This window comes from Nicotiana tomentosiformis, chromosome 7 (genome assembly GCF_000390325.3).
Source record: "Nicotiana tomentosiformis chromosome 7, ASM39032v3, whole genome shotgun sequence".
NCBI lineage: Eukaryota > Viridiplantae > Streptophyta > Magnoliopsida > Solanales > Solanaceae > Nicotiana > Nicotiana tomentosiformis.
The window spans coordinates 47,482,841-47,504,163 of NC_090818.1; the positions used below are offsets into that span (position 1 = coordinate 47,482,841).

General features: G+C 33.5%; 2 protein-coding genes across 3 annotated transcripts; both read right to left on the reverse strand.

Annotated features, from left to right (window-relative positions):
- Positions 1-1,106: 1,106 nt before the first annotated feature.
- LOC104087540 (thiamine thiazole synthase, chloroplastic) lies at positions 1,107-5,019 on the reverse strand. Its single transcript, XM_009592047.4, has 3 exons — positions 4,431-5,019; positions 1,747-2,307; positions 1,107-1,520 (listed from the first exon to the last, which is right to left on the reverse strand). Exons 1-3 carry the CDS (start codon positions 4,785-4,787, stop codon positions 1,359-1,361), a joined length of 1,080 nt encoding a protein of 359 aa, XP_009590342.1. The 5' UTR covers positions 4,788-5,019; the 3' UTR covers positions 1,107-1,358.
- A 12,122-nt stretch (positions 5,020-17,141) lies between these two features.
- LOC104090881 (protein translation factor SUI1 homolog) lies at positions 17,142-20,158 on the reverse strand. 2 transcript variants are annotated; one of them, XM_009596078.4, is made up of 5 exons: positions 19,950-20,158; positions 18,481-18,581; positions 18,038-18,243; positions 17,903-17,956; positions 17,142-17,428 (listed from the first exon to the last, which is right to left on the reverse strand). In XM_009596078.4, exons 2-5 carry the CDS (start codon positions 18,515-18,517, stop codon positions 17,384-17,386), a joined length of 342 nt encoding a protein of 113 aa, XP_009594373.1. In that variant the 5' UTR covers positions 18,518-18,581; positions 19,950-20,158; the 3' UTR covers positions 17,142-17,383. The 2 variants fall into 2 exon arrangements, with proteins under 2 accessions (XP_009594373.1, XP_009594374.1); XM_009596079.4 differs by having other exon boundaries at positions 18,481-18,607; positions 19,950-20,083.
- Positions 20,159-21,323: the final 1,165 nt, after the last annotated feature.

Here is a 21,323-nt window from a genome sequence, read left to right on the forward strand (position 1 = left end):
TAGTTGGGTAAATCTTTATGGACCAGTTGTTAGATCCCCTCTTTATAGAGTATGTTGATGGTTATGCTACACCGATCACTAAGAGAACTCATGGAATAAGCATTTTAATATATAAGGCTTACAATCCGAACCGTAATCCGAAATATTTATCCGATCCAAATATCAAAATTCAAACCGAACCGAATTTAATTTGGTTCGGATTCGGATTGTAATTTATCAAATCCGAAATCCGATCGGATAGCCCAAAATGTGCCAAATCCGGTCCAATCCGATCCATGAACATGCCTAATTTTAAGTATAGCTAGCTATAACTAACGAGTCATACACAACATTCCATACAATTACTCAAATCTTTCATGATAAGGAAACTATGTAAGATCACAACACACTTATTAAGAAACAGGCAAAAGCACACCCGTTTCAACCATCACATACCCAGCTAGAACAAAAATATAAGGACATAATTAACCTCACTTGTGTTTCTCAGCAAGAAAACTCGAGAAACATTTCTAACTAATTGCTGACAAATAATGAAATATACTTTGATGCTCTTACTGTCTAAATAATTTCTCCTATTATTTTGCACAAGACAATCAACATCAAGTATTGTTGCAAGCTTCTCACTTAATTGCCCTTTGAGACTTGCATTAGACCCCATTGGGAGCCTTCATTTCCGTCGATATGGAAATGATAGGTGCTCTTCATGAAAGAATATGAGAGAAATAAGACAAATGAAACCTAGATTTATCTGATGCACCCTTAATTTTGTATGTAGACCTTATATTTCGAATTTCGGATCGGCTCGGATTTAAATTAAAGCAAACCATATCCGATCCGATATCTAAAATAATTAAATGTTTAATCCTAAATCCGATCAAAAAGAGTTGAAATCCGATCTGAACCCATCCAAATAACACAGATCGGTTCGGATTTTCGGTTTGACCCAAATAAAGCACAAGGGACCAATCTTAGAGAGTTGCCTCAAAAAGAGACCATTTGTGCAGATCAGCAAGATATGAGAAATACAGCTAAGGCCATGGCCCAATCATAGAATGAATCATGTTCAAATGGTGGGCCATGACTCATAAGGCCCAAAACATATCAAGTACCAAAACCACGCCAAAAGGCCCATAGCATTATTTAACGAAAATCTACAATCTACAACTTTTTCACATCAAAGTTTTGACCTCGAAGTGAATCAAAAGAAAAGAAGAATAGACATGAAACAGCCAAAGGTACACAGTGACATTCATCCTGCAGACTTTTATTCATCCCCCTTGCCAATTTCTCTCAACCACAAACCACGCTCACCTAGGAAAAACTAATCTTTTTTAGAGAAATATTATACATTCAAGATTTTAAGCATCTGCTGTCTGAGCATCATCAGCTGCAGCCAAGATAAGCTCCGGATGAATGCTTGACTCTGCTGTCCCGTCGAGTGCATTAGGCAATCCCAATGCCCTTAGCGCAAGGTGTGCTGCCTTCTGCCCTGATATCATCATAGCTCCAAAAGTTGGTCCCTGAACAATACAAACACCTCCAATTAGTTACACTTCAATTTTACTGTCAAGTTCTTATATCTTGGGATCGGTTATATAAGCAAAATGTATCCATTCTACTTTATCAAGGCAAATTTGGAATACTTTTAGACTAGACGCTCTCTACATCTCACACTTATCTGTAGGTACAAATCTAATGGTGCACGAGTAATTATATAGGAGTTAAAAGTGTGACAAGTTTACTTACCATTCTTGGTGCTCCGTCAATTTCAGCAACTTCCATCCCAGTAACAATCATTCCAGGTACAACCTCTCTGGTAAGTCTAACAATTGCATCCTCAGCAGCGTTCATGTCCAAAGCTTTCATCCCAGGAACATGGTTGATCATGCCAATGCTCTTAAGCCTCTTAACACCAGTGGCACCCATGGGACCGTCGTGGCCACAGGAGCTGACCACAATCTTAGCCTCCATAACGTTGGGGTCCATGCAAGATTGTGTGTCGTGGTTCTGAGAAACCAAAGACCAGTTAGTGACAACACCACCAACTCTTCCGTTCTTCACAATAAGGTCCTCTGTTGCAACAGCATTGAAGAGTTTCACGTTTGGCCTGGCCAAAAGCTTGCTCATGATGGTTGAGGTGAACAAGGCAGCATGTTTGATGACCACGTAGTTGTCTTGCTCGTCATAGTCTATGCCTAGCTCGTTCAAGAAGAGATGTGCTGGCTTACGCACAACCATGGCCGAGAAGAGTTGTCCTCCTAGCCAGGCACCTCCACCAGGGCTCACTGATTGCTCAAGTATGGCCACCTACACAAACCAAGTCAATTCACATAAACAACTTATAACAAGTACAAATTGGAGAACATAGGTATTGTAATCAGCAACTATAATCTAATCAAGAACAATTTTAGCAGTTAGAACATCGAATAACTTCCCTGTGATCATGAATGCGTGTACCAGCCAGAGGCAGATCTAGGATGGGTTAGGTGTGTTCAATTAAATTCATTGACAGGGGTGGAAGCACAAGCCGAACTATAAGTGCGGCCGAACTCAGTAGCTTTTGTTCAAACAGTGTATTTGATGTTTAAAATTCATCAAATATGTACAAATATTAAATTTAGAACCCAGTAACTAATACTTGAAGTCGTCAGTCATGTACTAAGATCCAAAACCCATAAGGTTGAAATCCTAGTTCCGCACAACTTACAAACTCTAGATCCTAAATTCAGGATAAGATTATATCAAAAGCAGTTTCACTCGTTCACAAGTGTATATACAACTTTCGCTAATAAACATGTGATTTTTTCTCTTGATCGGACTCGCTCAAGTTGCACAAGGTCTAAGGAAAAAGGTGTCACATGATTTGTGGGTACAAGTAAACTTACAAGTACCTTTAACAAGAAGCCCGTGTTTTTTTCCCCTCCAGCTGCCAAGTCTTATATGAATTTTTTTTATCCTTTTCGATTACTAGAAATACAAGCGAAGCCAAAAAAACAAATTCCAAAATTTCCATCTTTCCGCTATCAGAATTTAATTGAAAATGTCCATTAGGCACATGTCATAGGCTCTGTTTTAAAAGGCGTTTCTAGGGCGAGCCCCGGGGCGTACCAAAAAAGCCTCGGGGCGATGGTGTGGGGCGAAAGTCTCATGAGGCGTAAGGCGTACGCCACGGGCGTTCGGGCCGCGTTTTTTAATAAGTAGCAAGCCCCACAGACTTTTTCAAATTAAAATAAAATTTGTTGAATTAGTCCTTTATATAATACCTAAATTCTCAAAAGTCAGTTTGGTAATTACTCAAAAGGTTTAAAAGGGAACTCAAAAGTATTAAATTTAAAAGTAAAGACCTTTTTTATTGATTTAAGCCCTAATTCATGATTTTCCCAATTTTTTATCTTGTGCGTTAGTCTGTTAATATCTCCCAAAAGCAACGAATATTTAATTTTTTTTACAAATACAAAGAGAACTACATTCTTCTTTATAGCAGCAAATTCAAAGTTCAAATTACAGATTAATCATCCTTTTTGTTCCTCCATATAAAAAACTTTATTCTTTTAGACTCAAATTACTTGTGCTTGTAAGTAACGTATAATAGATTGTTTTGCTTAGTTTTTTGTGGGGATGGGGCACACATATATATAGTTTTCTTCAATTTTTATGCAATTTTACCTGTTTATAAATATTTACTGTCATTATATTATTTTATAAAATATTAAAACTAAATACCTATGGGGCTTACGCCCCGCTGAGGCATGTATAATGTCTCGCCTTACGCCCACGCCATTTAAAACACGAATCATAGGTGCCAATTATTCTTCCGCACAAAAAATCTTGAGAATTTAAATGAAAAATTATAGGGAAAGCTTATTTGAAGCTAAATGGTTTTGTGGGTCTACGTAACTTATTTATAGTTTTATGACCCTATCTTATTTTTTACAAATGAGAGATTTACGTGAGAGATCTATTTTAGACATAAGAGATGTAAAAATGGCACTTTCTTAATTTCAATATTATGGCTATGATATCCCATTTCCTCGCTGATTTGAACCGTATGTCATCGTTTGGTACGCATGCGAAATTATTCCGGAATTATAGTCCTCCCAGGTGGGAGGTGGGATAAATTCTGTATCAAATTTATGGGATAAGGTGGGATAACATAGATATCCAGTACCATTTAGTACCAAACATTATCCTAGTACCATTTAGTACGTTTATCACATCTTATCCTAGTACCAAACATTTCCTTATCATAAAATATTTTAAAATTAGTTAACAAAGTAAACACAAGCCAATATATGGTCTTTCGTCACTTTTGTCTTTTTGTATCACAATATGCCAGATACATATGTTAAAGCATCCTGCAGCAGGCCTAGATTAATCTCAACTTAAATTTGGATATTACTGTGGGAAAAAATAAAGAATAAAAAGGATACCTGAACGTTAGGGTTCTTGCTGATTTCATAAGCACAAGAGAGACCAGCAGAGCCAGCGCCAACGATGACGACATCAGTGTCAGCATAGGTGATCATGTCGGTCATGTACCTACGTGTCATCTCGCGAGAAACGATGGATTCCTTGATTGGGTTGAAAGTGAAAGCGTTAAGATCATAAGGAGGAGGAGAGGAATCAGCAGACATGGAAATGGTCATGTTTTGTTGGGCGGATTTAACAGGTTTAAGTCTAACTTGTGAAAAAAGAGGGATACCAGAGAAGGATGATTTGTGGGTGTCCAAGAAATTGGTCTTGGAAACAACAACAGAGGAGGCCAAGGTTGATGCCATGGTTGCCATAGACAAAGCTTCAAGATCTTGAGAGAGAGATGACTTCTTCTTTTTTGAGAATTGGAAGAATGAAAGATTGTTTTGAGTGAAGAAGTGAAGGGGAAGAGACGGTATTTAAAGCAGTGACAAGTAGTGAGTGATGAGAAAATATCTGGGAATAGTTGAGGACTTGAGGAGTACGTGGACACAAGAATCCGGCTCCCCTGTTTCTTCCATTTGCTTTGAATACCTACGGACTCCTAACCAAACTTATCGCATAAAGAAAATTAATGTCGGAATATAATATGGAATTATTTAATTTGCGTTTTTTAAATCTCGAAATTAATATCTCAATTCTGCTATTGTTGATGATATAATTGTCCTTTTTTATAGTTCTACTCCAAAAGTCCTTTGAAAAAAATCAAGGTTAAAAACGGCGATAAAACTTTGTACAATAAGTTTATATACTAAAATTGATATTTAATTTTATATTATAATTTTGATATAATTAATTTGTTACTCCTAAAATTAAGATTAAATTATTTTTACAATCATTGTAACCTTAATTATCAAAGATTTCCTGAAAGCTCTAATTCCAAACTTTAGTAAGAAAATGATTGACATTCCTCCAAAATAATTTTAAAAATCTTATTTAATCTTCATTAATAATCTAATCTAATTCTCCAACTTTGGTAAGAAGATGAATTAAATTCTTGCAAATTCAAATTATAATCTACTCCCTTCTGGCATTTTAACTGTTGCTTTAATTAGCTCTTTTTTACGTCCAATAAAAAAATAGTAAAATACAATGATTAGTTTACTAAGTTACCTTATTAAATATCTTTTTAGAATTGAGCAGCATTAAAAGGAAGTACTCCTTTTTTAATATTAAGGATATATAGTTGGAAACTATTAACAAATGTAGTCTTTTAATTCCTAAAGTGACATATGTTGGGACAAACTTTTTGAGTTAAAATGAGATGGAGGGAGTATTTGAAATTCTAAATTTCTGTTTATTCAACTCAACCATAGATTATAAGTCGCACGTGGAGAGGAATAGGATTATTTTTCTTGAACTCGAGAGGGATAGGATTTGAAGGGCCTTAATTGATGATACAGTCAGCGTGGCCCACTTCTCCTTCAAGTGGTTTCGCAATATTGGGCTATTTGGTATATCAAAAAATATATAAATTTATACATATTTTCGGCTATAGCGATAATATTCCATTTTTTGTATATATACTATATTTTGAAGTTATTTACCCGGTTGATTTTGGTTTTTAAATTTTCAAAAAGTATCTTGATTATTATTATATTTTCAAAATTTATATACAAGAGTATCTAAACACACTTCCAACACCATGATTAGCGCAAATATCCCTACAAATCCTCCCCAAAATATTCTCTGTTCAACTCTATAGCAAATCTGCCAATTATGATCACTGTATAGCATCACAATTGATAAATTTGATATAATTTGCTACAATCAAAAAAGTAAACTCTATTCAATATTAATATACACAACTAACAAGCTACAAAGTACTATAAATTGATCTGGCATTAACGGTCATTGAAATTCATCTCAAAAGCTTTAAACTTGAACACAAATATATTCAAAAATTACAATCAATTTGATGTGATCGTCGAAAGAAAACTTGATATAATTTTAAAATATTACAATACAAATAAATTCAACTGCAGCAGACTAATCCAATTGAGTAGGAACAAAAATTTCTAATACAACACAAAAGCAGATCTGAGGTGTATTTATTAGTACCAGTTAAAAGTTTGGAATTTAAAATTTGGGTTTTATAGAATTATGATTTATTTGGATTAGTGTGTTGCAATTGATTTAGAATATCTTTTAAAGTTAATATCTCAATTTTAATAGTAACTGGCAATGATCCTCCTCCATTAAAATACAGTAGCTCACTGGAAAAGCCTCCATAGGAGACCTTTTTCTTCCTCCATTAAAATCCAACAACAAAACCACCTAAAACTAGGCTTAGACAATATTAAAATTACTCAAAGGCTAGTAACAAACTCCATAAAAATCAGCCCAAAACCACCAATAACCGGATTAAAAATCAAAGTGGAAGAATACATCACATACAAACCAATAAAAAACTGATACAAATCTGATACAATACTATATATTATACTTGTATCAGTATCATATCATATATTATTTCAATTCTTCCTTTTCTTCTTTTTCAATCTGAAATTTCACTTAAACCAACATTAAAATTTAATCAATCTCCCTCAAAATAACTCCAAATGATATTTTAAATGGTTTGCAATAACACCCAAACCAACCAAACAAACAAACAAATAAATTCGTAAAACCCGAATATCAAATTCAAAGCTTCGAAGATTTCTAATGTTTGCCAATGGCTGTCAATGAAGTTTACAGCTTTATCATTGTTTCTTTCTTTTATTACTGAACAAAAAAAGATAATTGCTAAAAACTTTCAAATTATGCGAGCATCTTCAATTAATTAATATGTATTTGTGTGATTGCATTTTCATAAGCTCATCAATCTGGTAATTCGTTGAAATATTTAAAATTATTATATTATTTTGTGAGAGATGAAGATCAAAACTTAATAATAGAAATTTTCATGATTTTAGAGAGAGAAACGAGATTTTGAAAGGAAATTAGGTCACAAAGTGGGGGGACCGGAGGTTTAGCTGTTAGGCGCGTGGGTTGCCCATTTAATTGCCTATAATTAAGGTATCCTCTGTTATTATAGAGTTGTATATAAATTGCAAATACAGATATGATATGATATCATATGTAATTAAGTAAGAATCTCTATAAAAGTAGTAGTTAACTCTATAATTAAGTATAGCTATGTAAAAATGCCAATAGATATTACATATAATTCCATCTTTTATAAGTAAGAATTATAGTCCTAAAAGATAAATGTTTAAAAAAATCAGAGACGTAGATAAGCGGAAGGTCCAAAAAAAGAAGTTAAACACAAGAATCCCAAATTTTTTTAAATAAATTATTTTGAAGCATGTATAATTGACGATCCAAGGCGTAAAGCTTGCACGAGCACTCTTATAACATAGCAGGAGTTAGAGTATTGGGAGCGGGTTTGATCAAACTCAATAGCTTTGATTCGATCTGAATTTGTCTTAAAAAATCATTGAATATGTATAAATTATTAATTTAGAACCGAGTAACTTAAAACGATTAGAATTGTGAACTCATTCTATTGATCATGTCCCCTTCCCAATAGTTGTACCTTGTCGTGGGGCGTCTTTGGCTTTACGATAGAAAGCTCGCCGGAGAAAGCCAGGTGCCTTAAGTAAGCTCTATTTGGCCCGGAGCATTGATTTCCCATAACAAATAGGCTAGTTCTATCTCTCAATTATCTATCCTGGGCTCGAAAAGGTTCCTTAGTAATTTAAAATCCTGATTCCACCTCTAGCAACCCTTATAGCATATAAAGCGAACAAGCCAAGAAGTTAAGCATGTATGAGATGAATGCTCCACTAATGGAAGTAATTTTTTTCCGCCCCTCAAAATTTGAATTATTTTTTGAATTTATCCGTGTTATCATTACAAATGACATGTTTATCTTCTATGTATTATTCCAATTTTATTGAATATCTCGGAGGGGACTAATCGAAGTACTATTAATTTCACAAAAAATGTTAGCCATCATACTGCAATCGGAGTGTCCAAACGTCTCGCCTAGGAAGAGACCCGAAACTATTTTTACCTAAACATATAGCAAGTTAATATAGTATTATTATGTTTCCTATTGCAAGTGGAACGAACAAACATATAACGTATATGATGGAGAGAAATTGATCAATCCACCTTCTAGTAGCCATTATCTTCGGAAATTTAACCGAACATTCCTAGAAATCAATAAATTAATTAATTAATTTTGTATGATAAACTTTTATAACTTTGCTAATTTTCAGTTTTCACTAGTTACAATATGTTGAGTATTGTCTCTTGCAATGATGAAGTGCTTGTCATTTCAAAAGATATACACCATGGATTTTGATTTATGGAGATGTTGGCTGGTGCAAAATTAGCTTTATCACTGTTTTGGTGTCATTGAGTAGTCGGATCTCTAGTCTTTTCATCTTTAATTTTTCGTCTTCTCTGATGCAGAGTTGGCCCCGCTTTGATCAGCATTTTGTGAGGTTGTTACTGAATGAAAAAGACCTTTGCTATTTTCGAAATAAAATATCTTCACCACATTAACATGATTTTATTTGCCCCTTGATGATTTCTCAAATATATTTTCATCGTTTTGGTACTTGACTATACAACAATTTATAGGTTTCTTTACTATGCTGACGCAACCCTTAACTTCACTATCATTTCCTCTTGATAGCTCTCTAATGTTAGTGCTTACTGCTTAGCATCAATTATTTTTAGCACTAAGATCATTATCATTATTGTTTTTCTTAGTTGGATTCGGGCAAATATTAGACATCTTATATCTATAGAAAAAGATCAGCAAACTGGTGGTCGATAAAATTTTAAGGGGATCCTTCATAGATATTTCCTGTTTAATCAATCCCTTTCTACGACGTGGATAGGGAAAAAGAAAATGCATAATCGTTTTAAAAAAGAAAAGTTACCACGGAAAATGTTTTTTAAAAAACAAAAGTGATTTCACTGTGTCATGGAATATGCCTAAGGATCTCAAATCGTTTGTCTTTAATTCTTTATACGAGGCATCCACTGGGGGAATTAATATTCTCATGAATAATAAACTAAAACTTCGCCTCAATAATCGTTTGCTTTAAGATACTACTGCTACCCCCAGGTGACCAAAATGGCAAGGGCAAACTGTAGGATAGTACTTGAAGTGTGCCCAAAATGGCAAGAGCAAGAAAATCCGATCGTACTTCACATCAAGGGATCAACAGTTACATATAATCCAGAGGAAATGATTCGACACAGATTTTTGTAGTTCGAATAGAAGAAAATACATCAAGAAAAAAAATTCTTATTGTTATAAAACAATAAAAGAAAAGAAAAGTATTGCAGAAAAAAGTAGAATTTTTATTGATTTGAGATTAATTACAATGGAAACGATTTTGACAAGAGTGGGTTGCTCTAGTGGTAGCACCCTCCACTTCCAACCAAGAGGTTGTGAGTTCGAGTCACCCCAAGAGTAAGGTGGGTAGTTCTTGGAGGGAGGGAGCCGAGGGTCTATCGGAAACAGCCTCTCTACCCCAGGGTAGGGGTAAGGTCTACGTACACACTACCCTCCCCAGACCCCACTAGTGGAATTATACTGGGTTGTTGTTGTTATTTATAGGGAAAAAATGACTTAGCCACCAAGTAACAAATCTTAAAATCTCTTTAAAATGTAGACATTCACCTTAAATACAATTCTATTTATAACACTCCCCTTTGAATATCTATTCAACAGATAATGTGTCTCGTTAAAATCTTAACTAAAATAAAACCCAGTGGGAAAAAATTCTAGTGAAGGAAAAAGAGTACACATGTTTAGAAATACGCTTTTTGGTTGCCTCGTTAAAAACCTTGTAAGGAAAACCCAGTGGGACAAAACCTTGTAAGGGAAAAAGAATACATCGCGTATTAACTCTCCCTGATGAGAGCATCAATTCACATCCTTGAGCCTCCTCATCCCAATCTTGTGCACCATCTTCAAAAGATCATTGGTAGAGATTTGATAAACAAATCAACCATATTAACTTGAATGAATATGTTGAACCTTGAAATCATCATTCTTGATAAATATTTAATGTCTTCATGTAATGTCGTGGAATGGTCATTTCAATATCTCCATAGAGATTCTCGTTATCATATTATCATGCTTATAGTTATAGCAAGATACATATGTGCACAAATTGCACTTAGGATGTGGTACTTCAGAACCAAGAATTGTATATGCTCTAAGCGATTTGAATCTTTCAGGGATTGTCATATAAGCCATTTCAATAGACTTAGATGCATATCAAATTTTCATGTCATGCTAGACATATAAGATACATAGAAGTGATTGTACACACTATTGACTTCATACTTTGGAGTGTTTGAACTACACGTCTTTCATATGAAACCAATTCTATTCGAATTTTGTCTCTTCTATTTGGCCAATATTTATATGGTTGTATTCGATAGACTTAAGATCCTCATATATACTTAGCGCTATCGTAGATTCATCGACGAACATTTTATATCAGTTTTAATAAGGGAAAAATATCATGTATAAGTTAAATTGTAATCTAATTTTTAGTACTAATATTTTTTCTTTCTTGGTAGGAAATAATTAAACTAATAAGAAAAAGGAACAATGAGAAAAAAAAATCCACTTTTCAAATTTGCAAAGAAAAACTATAATGCTGAAAAATTAAAAGTAAAGTGGTGTATGCAACTTTACAAATGATGAAAGTATTTGAGCACATGAAAAATTCAAGTAAATGGCCCACTTGCTAATTTGGAGGATTAAATTTCAGCAAACTTTACAACTACAAGCACATGCAGGTTGCAAACTTGGAAAAATATATGTGAGAAATCAATGTACATAATATACTTTTCCATTTATAAATAGCGCTACATACAGCTTCTCATTATACAGAAAATTGAGAGTAGAACTTCTTCTTTTCCTTGCCTCTTTCAGTAATTTCTTTTCTTCTTTTAGCTATTATAGTGTCTTCATTTCTAGTTCCAATTATAATGTTGGAAATTAATCTAGCACCTATTTTTAATTAAATAGGAGGGAATTATTCTCTTGAATATTTCTTTCTATTTTCTTATTTAATGGGCAAGAACATTTTCGTTGTGAGTATTAACTCCATTATGGAGTAACTTTTCTTGTGTTGGAAGAATGACAGATCTTAATATTTCTATATAATAGTAGATATTATCCCTCAATTCACATGTTTGAGCTGAAGTTTTTTCCATTTAAATTTTATTTGCTTTATAGTTAGGTGTTATTTAATTTGTTAACATCTATCTATTTCGTACTACATATTAACTTCTTACTAATTCTGTAATCGAAAGAGACAGAAGAGTAATATAGCTAATTTTGGTATTGATAGATGTTAACTTTTATTTAGTGACATCTAAATCTTATATGTTAAAATTGATTCTATATTTATTTGTAATCGAAAGAGGCGAATATTGTAGTAATCAATTATAACAAGTAGGGTAACCGAAAGGGTCTTACTAAAAAGAGCAAGTTTTAGTTTAAGCATATATTTTTGGCTCTTTAATATTACTATTTTGACGATTAATTTGTATAACCGAGAGGATTGCAATTAATTGTTCAACTTAAGTAATAATATATAAATGTAATTGTGAGAGGCATTTATACAGTTGTGAGAAATAAAAATTGAAGGATAATTTTATCTATTATATAATTGAAATATTAAGTGAAGTTATGATCTCAACACATTTTTATTATATTTGTGAAAAAAATATATTTTCTATTGCTCTATTCATGCATTTTTAGTTAGGTAATTCACAAGAAACGTTTGTGGAATAGATAAATCAATCTCTGTGGGTTCGACATCTTTCTATACTATAATTTGACAGAGTACGAATTTAAATTCTATACACGCCAGACACTCGTCAAGTTTCAACCTCCTTTTTTCATAGACATAACATAGAGATCTCTTTATTCATATTTTCAGGTACATGGACCTCTCTTGAGATTTTATGAAGTGTTATGTCATGTGATCTTCTAGGTCACTTGCCTCCTTATTATGATCATTTTGATTATTTGCTCTTCTTCTTTATCAAGAATTTTATTTGAAATCGATTTTTATATACGCTTTAATCGTACCATAGACTTTGTCCTTCTAGGACTTATTATAATATGAGCATTTGCAATGAGAATATAGTTACTTTCTTTGGTCAGCAAATGCGTCTCGCATGCTTTACAATGAGGATCTAGATGTATAAATGATAATTCATTCCACGTAACTTTTTCTCAACTGTTTATCATGCCTCTCTTTCCCCCTCCCCCCCCATGTTATAAAAACTAACTTGCTTCCTCAACTTTGTGCGATATAGTGTTAATCAAAATATACTACATTAATAATAATTATTATTATTATTGTTATTATAATAATTATTATTATTATTGTTATAATAATAATAATGAAGAAGAAGAAGAAGAAGAAGAAGAAGAAGAAGAAGAAGAAGGAGGAGGAGGAGGAGGAGGAGGAGGAGGAGAAGGAGAAGGAGAAGAAGGAGAAAATGAGGAGGAGCAGAAGAAGAAGAAGAAGAAGAAGAAGAAGAAGAAGAAAAGATGAAATTAATTGGTTCTTGACCCTGAACCACTCATGAGGGGAGAATGTAAGAAGGAGAAGAAGGAGAAGAAAGAAGGAAGAATAAGAAGAAGAAGAAGAAGAAGAAGAAGAAGAAGAAGAAGAAGAAGAAGAAGATGGAATTATTTGGTTCTTGACCCTGAACCACTCATGAGGGGAGAATGTAATATACTTCGTATACAACGTATATCAAACTGATATAGATAACTTTGTTCTCATAAGCAAAAGTTTAGCTATTAAATGGAGGCACTCAATAAATCATTTTGTTAAATCAACTGTGGTGTAAACCAACTTATTAAGATGAATTGTCTTGAATAGAAAATCTGAAAATTATGCTCTAAACTAAATTATTGAGCAACTTACCTCGCAAACACCATGTTGCGGGTTAATAATAATTTATATGTAACCATCTCATAGATGCATCTTATGTGGTATACATGACAAGTAAATGAGCCCATATTCACCTTTGACATTTTCAGCATTCATGGGATTCAATCTTAATTTTAGTTGGTCTATTAGTTAATGAGAACAAACAACATAAGAGAATTCGTAAAGAACTAGAAAGTTCTTTAATATTTATCCATGCGAATTCTCTTTTATTTTTGCACATCATAATTTAATTAACATAGCTAAACGAATTATGCCAACTGGATAAATTATCAATATCGATAAACTTCAAGTTTACACCATAACGTGTGCAATTATGAATAAACTCCAAGTTTATTATGATATGGGTTTTTATATCAATAAATTTCTACTTTATTGTGGCATTCTTTTGTTTGTGTAGCATAAACTGGAGAATAAAGCAAGTAGCTTTTCACATACATATTACCCCGCTACAAGTTGTAGTAAAAGAAGACATTATATATTTCCTTTATTTATAGTCTTAATATAACCAACCGCTTTTGCGAATACTTTAGAAACTATATAAGTTTCTTTGAGAGTTACTACAACACAATACCTTATTGATTATCAATTTTATTTCTCCAAAATAGTAATTGTCTCTTCTAGAGCTTTCAATTGATTTTGTACTACCATATATTCATCAACATCCATGTGGTGAATATTTCTTTCAAGGAGAAAGTTATATCATTATGGTCATGGTCAAAATCATTATAGGCAAGATATGTTGCTTCTATTACTTTTGCCCTGTAATAATCATATTGACATAATATTTTGGCATAATCACAATAGGTACGTGATCAATGACAATTCATGCCATAATAATAAAATTATTTTCTTATTTCATTTCAAACCTCTTTCTAGAGATTAATGTGGTATATCCACTACCACTAGAACGTTCATATTCTTTCAACAATAAATATGTATTCATAAATCAGATGTTGTCACATTTACATCATGAATGGACCATAATCATCAAATCTCATGTCAAATCGATGACAAACATTATTTTCACAGAGTGAAGGATTATTTTAAGAATACTTATTATTCCCATTACCATAATGATGACGATTATAATTTTGTCTATTGTCACGTCCACATCCATTGATACCTTCACGATAATAATTTTGTCTTCTTTTAGACTTATTGCATATTGCTACCACATTCTCTTAAGGGAACGAGAATGAAGCAAATTCAATGGGACGTGTTTTCACTTCTTGTGCTCATAATCATATATGAATTTGATCATTGCAAGACATAGAAATTTTACTACTTCTAGTAGTTATAATTTCTCACAAACTCTATTAGAGTTATAATCAAAATTTATTGTCTTTGCTTGTATTTAAAATTTTAAGAATTTAAAAGAGAAAAATAAGGTAAAATACTTGCATTAAATCCTGAATTTATTCCTTAAAGAAGTTCATGGATCAATTGACAATCATTATACTCAATATTATGTACAAGTTGAGCACCATGCACTTATCCCAAAGCCTGGTGACCAAAGCAGGTGCCTCTACTCAATTGGTTAGAGTCTCGTGCTGATAACGTGTTATAAAACAATAGAAGAAGAAGAAGAAGAAGAAGAGTATTGCAGAGAAAAGTAGAGAGAATTTTTATTGATTTGGAATTAATTACAATGGAATAAAACCTCTCTATTTATAGGGAAAAAGTGACTTAGTCACCAACTAACAAACCCGGGGCGCCCTATTTGGTCGCCCCCATTTAACCTATACCTATTTTTTAAAAAGTTTTAACTTGTACCCACTGTTTAAACAACTTCAGCTCCTCTTTCGTTTTCTGAATGCTGAAGAATTATAATTTTAATTTTGCTACTGAAACACGAAAGCACAAGTTGATTCCCTGTGCTTTTACTAATGGTCTTGTTTTATGTGAGTATTGCTTTTCAAATTTCCTGATAATTCTATTATTCTAAGGCTAAAATATATAATAAATAGTAGTTAGCAACTGGATCTTAATGACAACTTGTCATTGTTGTTTTAGAACTTCAGCTCCTAGAATACTGAAGTTCAGCAAATATAGAACAAAATTTCAGCTAAAACATGCTGAAGTTCAGCAAATACAGGACAAAGCTTCAGCTAAAACATGCTGAAGTTCAACAAATACAGAACACAACTTAAGCTACTAAAATGCTTAAGTTCAGCAACACATGATGTTGTTTTATTTAACTGGAGTTTGCCATTTGTACTATGAACTGAAGTTTGTGTGATTGCCTTTGCAAGTCAGGCCAAACTTCATGCAAAAATATCTGAAGTTTTGCTACACTTCAGGCAAAAAATTTTGCTACTTCAGGCCCGTATGCCTGAAATTACGCGAAAAGTGGGTACGCTTGCAATTATTTTTGCAAAGCGGATATAAGTTAAAACGTGACCCAAAATGCAGGTATAGATGCAAATGCCCCTTAAAATCTCTCTAAAATATAGAGATTCGCCTTAAATACAAATCTATTTATAACACTTATAAATTTTTATTTTCATATTCGTATGTAAAGATCTTTTGAAAGATATATAGATATATATATATAATAAATGAAAACAAGACCACAAAACCAAATGACCAGAATAATTGGAAAGTCCAGCAATTTTCTTACTCTTTCTAGATATTTTTATTGACTACGCTAACTAATATTTTCCCCCAGTTTTCAAATATATCTAAAAAGAACTAGAAGAACCTATGCTCAAATTCACAACAAAAAATAGCTGATTTAACCTTTGTATTATGTATCGTTTCAAAGGATGTCTATCTTTGTTGTCCTTCGATAACAACAGCACGGCACGCTATACATCTCTGCAAAGCAGCCAATTCAGGCGTTCAGATCAGTTATTTCAGTATAACATAATTGACCAACATCACTCCCAACGTAATAATAAACCATGCCAAAAAGGTAAAATTTACCCTTATCAGTTATCACTGTCTTCCTTGTGAAAAGGAGGAAAACAGGCAAACGGCTCTTAGGTGATTAAACGGGGACAAGAAGGCTGTGCCACACGATAACATCAACTTAACTTTTTTACTCAAATGCATCTTCGAGCAGAATTGGTTGGTTTGCCCGTGGGATGAGTACTAGCAACTCTTAAATTTTTAATCAAGCCTAATATAAAATGCAATTTTGCCGGGATTGTTTTACACACTGATTTGAATCCGAAGGACCCTACGCTTTCTGTCGTCTTTCAGCCAAGACTCAGGCTAGCATCCCCCTATTGTCTTCCGGTAAGCCTTTTATTCTTCCTATGGAGAAAAAATAATTAAAGATTCAACGTTCTCTACCCCCTCAATGCCCAAATCCTCTAAATCTGTCAAAAACTGTTGTCTTTTCAGCCATCAACATGCACGGGTCGTCTGATTGGTGGGATAGGGAATAACAGTATCGGAATAAAATGCGTGATTATTTTATCCTGCTTTTGGTCATGGACTTTATAGAGAAACCATTTGGTTAGAGAAACTATTTTGTACTAAAATAGTGAGATTAGCTATCCGGTGGGATAGCTAATCCCATGAGGTATCTTTGTCCATCCCATCATGGTAACCTAACAACCCCCAAGAGTTTCGGAGGTTGCAGTTGGTCCTAACCATTGGCCCCAGATGTGGTCAGGTCATAAAAGAAAAAATAGTTGGCGCAGCAGTACCAGAAACGCAGCAAAGACAAATTCTAAGCAACACCAAAGCAATCAGCAGCAGTTGAAAGACGATAAGGATCATATCTCTTGAGCAATCATCACTACTCCGTGAAGTGCTTGTGCTTGAAAATATAGCATAACTCATATTCAACATACAGAACATAAAGAAGCAAGCAATACAGTATTTATATCAAACCAGCAGATATTAGACACTAGCAAGTTCCAGTAGAACCAAGTTTGGATAGCATCTCTGGCACTAACATAACAAGTATGATAACTGTGCAGCGAGGTTGATGATAGCAATCAGAAACCGTGAATTTTGATGTGCTCTTTCTTCACGATTCCAGCCTGATTCGACAAATCCAAAATGAACATATTAGCAATGTTATTTATAATAGATACAATACAACAACCTGAACAGAGGAAAGTCACAACATGTCAATTCTGTCAAGCAACAGATATTATTAAGTGCGGTTACTATTCTCGTTTCCTATTCTGTGATTCCACCATTGATCAGTAAATCTTCACGAAGTAATCTCGGTACATAAAGACCCAAGACCAAAAGACTCTCAGAAGTGAGAACCAAATAATTAGAGGCCGACACAAAAGACTTTTGTGGTTAACGGGCAGAATAGCCACTTACACATTTCAGTTCAAAAGACATGGTGCAGTGGAAGGTGGACAGAAAGTTATGGTAAAAAGTGAAATTCACATACAACAGTTAATGCATGACAAAAAATCTTTTCTTAACATTTATGTCCAATGGCAAGATATCTTAATATTAAATGAGTAAAAAGACATGCTCAATGCGAAGTCAATTACCTGAACAAGAAATGTCGAAACATTCTTACGCTGGTCACCCTGAAGTTGAATAACCTTCATAAACAACAAAATCCATACATCAGTCAATGGCACTTGTAATATTAGAGAGACACACTAGAATGCAACATTGCTAACCTGGCCTAATTCAGGATCCTGGACGACAGTACCATTGCAGCAAAAGTCTTTCTTGAGATCCTTCAGTATCTTGTTGTAGCTGAATTCTTTCTTCAACCCCTGCACAGTTGTCAGGCTTTTCCTACCATTCCTTTGCTGTATACGGATGTGCACGTAATCTTTTGACCCAGCCCCAGAATTATCAGCATTTGCCTCGGCAAAGGGATCTGACATAAAAGCACCAAGAATGGTCAGAGCATGACAAGAATATAATTCACCTTGTCTAAACTAGCATGTTATCTTTCTCATCCCTTTTCTTTCTTCGTGTCTAGTCTGTTAAAATCTACAAAGCATTAATTAACATTCAACTGGAACTGATCTACAAATCTTATAGACACAGGAAATATAACAAATTGCAAAAAAACAAAAACAAAAAAAAGAAAGTGAATTAAGGAGCTACATACCAAAAGCAGTAGGAATTTGGGCGTCGAGATCAGACATGAAACTTGGTTGAGTAATAGAAGACAACAAGCGCACACAAATCTCAAAACTTGGATGCTCAGACCTAGGCAGATGAAAAGCTTACAGCAGCTATTACAACAGGATTAATACACAAGAAATCGAATTCCACGACTCAATAATATGTTATCGCCATGCATACATTACAATAACAAGAAGTGATCAACATATGCTTAACTACAAGAAGTAAAAACAATAATCAACGTGTACAAGAACATCCAACTTAAAAGAGATAAAATCAAAAGCTAAATTAGGAAGTGCAGAAACTTATACAGGCAAAAGATGAAGCCTTAATCGCTAACAGTGCTGGAAAAGAAAAAACCCAAGACAGAAGATTCAGTAAGCATCAGATACTGACAGCTCTTGCAGTAAAATTACCGAAATAGTACCCACTCCTGGAGAAATCTGATATTTATCACCAAAACAACACAGAGAGACAGAAAGATCCTGTTATCATCTTGATTGTCTATTTTTTTATCAGGTAATTAAACTTTCAGTTATCATCTTGAATGCCTTACAGTAACAAGAAGCGGTCTACAAGAGGAAGTTCGTATTCAAGTAGAAATAAGAACCAACCAGGCAAAGTATATCCAACCAAAAACAGAAGGAAAATGCAAAAGCTAAAGAAGAATAGGCGTGTGTAAATTTTACAAGAATAAAACAACCAGAACAGGTAAATAAAGCAGCGCAAAACACCAGATTTACAATAAGCATCAGAAATTGATAACCTAGCTTACTAACTTCCGAATTTTTACCAAATCTTTTGAAAAAAATATAACCAGAACTATACAACAGTACAACACAAACAAAGCCAAAATGAAAGATCACTAAGCATCAGAAACTGACAAATCCATTATAAAACCCAGAAGTGGTACCAGTTCTTGGAGAAAAATTTATGGCACAGAAAACAATATATTTTGCTAAGCATCAGAGTGTAAGATTTCCTAAAATGGTACTAATTGCAGGAGAGAAATATCATCAGAATCAGGCAGAAGACACAACCAAACAAAAGATTTACTAAGCATCAAATATCTACAACTACAGTAGGAAAGATTTCCTGAAATGATATACCAATTCGTGAAGAAGAATAAAACAAAAACAACCAAAAACAAAAAGATTCACTCAGCATGAGAAATTTAGCTCTAGTGTAATTTGTAAATATCCCTTAAATTATACCAATTCTTGGAGCAAAGTACAACCAAAATTAGGCAAAGCCAAAAAAGAAAAATCAAAAGATTCACTAAGCATCATAAATCCACACATCCTGGTATTAAAATTCCCATATAATACCAATTCTTGGAGAAAGATCCGATCTTTATGACCAAAAACAAGTACTATAGCAAAGACACAAGGCTAATTCATTGGATCTGAAGATATTAAGCAGAACACACCAGTAGATTATTGGAGATTTTACCTGATCCGAAGGTTAGGGTTGGGAGAGATGAAGACGGTGGTGATAGAGCAGACCCCAAATTCCGGATAAGTCTGAGCAAATACAGCGAACGACAGTGCACAGGAAAAAAGAAAATTTCAATGTGAAACCTTCTTTAAAGATGCCCCTTTCGTTAGGTCGGTCTGAAACGTAAGGGGAGAGCCACAATACCCTGTGTGACGGACCAGCATATTGCTTTGTGTGGCTGCATCCCATTAAATAATACTCTAATCCCTGAACCTACAGCTGCTCCGGGGTGGCCCGAAAAATTTTGTAGCCTAAAACCAAACTTTATGACGGGTTTAACTTTTTTATTTTTTTTAATTATTTATTTGAAATTTATTTTTAGCTTTTCTTAGATACAAAGTTATTAAATAATTTTTTAATAATCAATAACGCCTAATAAGTATTTTTCAATTGAAAATATAGCTAATCCATTTAATCTTTCTTGTGAATTGTGACATTGTTGTTCTTAGTTAAGATTTTATCAATTTTAATTTTGAAAACTTCTTTCTGCCAAAGCAACGGTAACATGAGTTATGAACATAATTCCATAAGAAATTTAGGCATTTGAAAAAAAATATAATCTTTTTATTTGATTAAGTGTATCAATTAAACTATTATCTTCTAATATTACTATTTTTCTTAATACTTTTAATTCAGAAAATAAATTTAAACCATTAATATCGAATGGATTATTATGCTTTAAGAAAACATTCAAGATTAAGGCAATATTTTTTAAAATTTCTAACATCTAGTGATCTTATTTTTACTGCCGAATAGAAAACCAAAAATATTTTTATATGCTTCGAATTGTTCAAATCTATTTTGAAGTGAAAAAATAGTTTTGTCTATTATGTGTAAAAGTAATCAACTCTAAATATAACGACTCGACCGTTCATTTTGAGTATTACAATCATATTTCCACATTTACTACTTGATTTATGCTTTACAGTTATTATGTGACTCGCCGAGGTGATTGGTTCGGGTCCGGTGAGGTTTTGGAATAAATTGGAACACTTAGTTCCAAGGTTTAAAGTTTAAGTTAAAATAGTGACTAAATATCGATTTATGTGTAAACGACCCCGGAATGGAGTTTTGATGATTCCAATAGCTCCGTATGGTGATTTTGGACTTGGGAGCGTGTCCGAAATTTTTTTTGGAAGTCCTTAGTGGAATTTGGCTTCAAATGGCAAAAATTGAATTTTTGGAAAATTTGACCGGGGAGTTGACTTTTTGATATCGGGGTCATAATCCAGTTCTGAAAATTTTCATAACTCTGTTATGTAATTTATGACTTGTGTGCAAAATTTGAGGTCAATCGTAATTGAATTGATAAGCTTCGGCATCGAATGT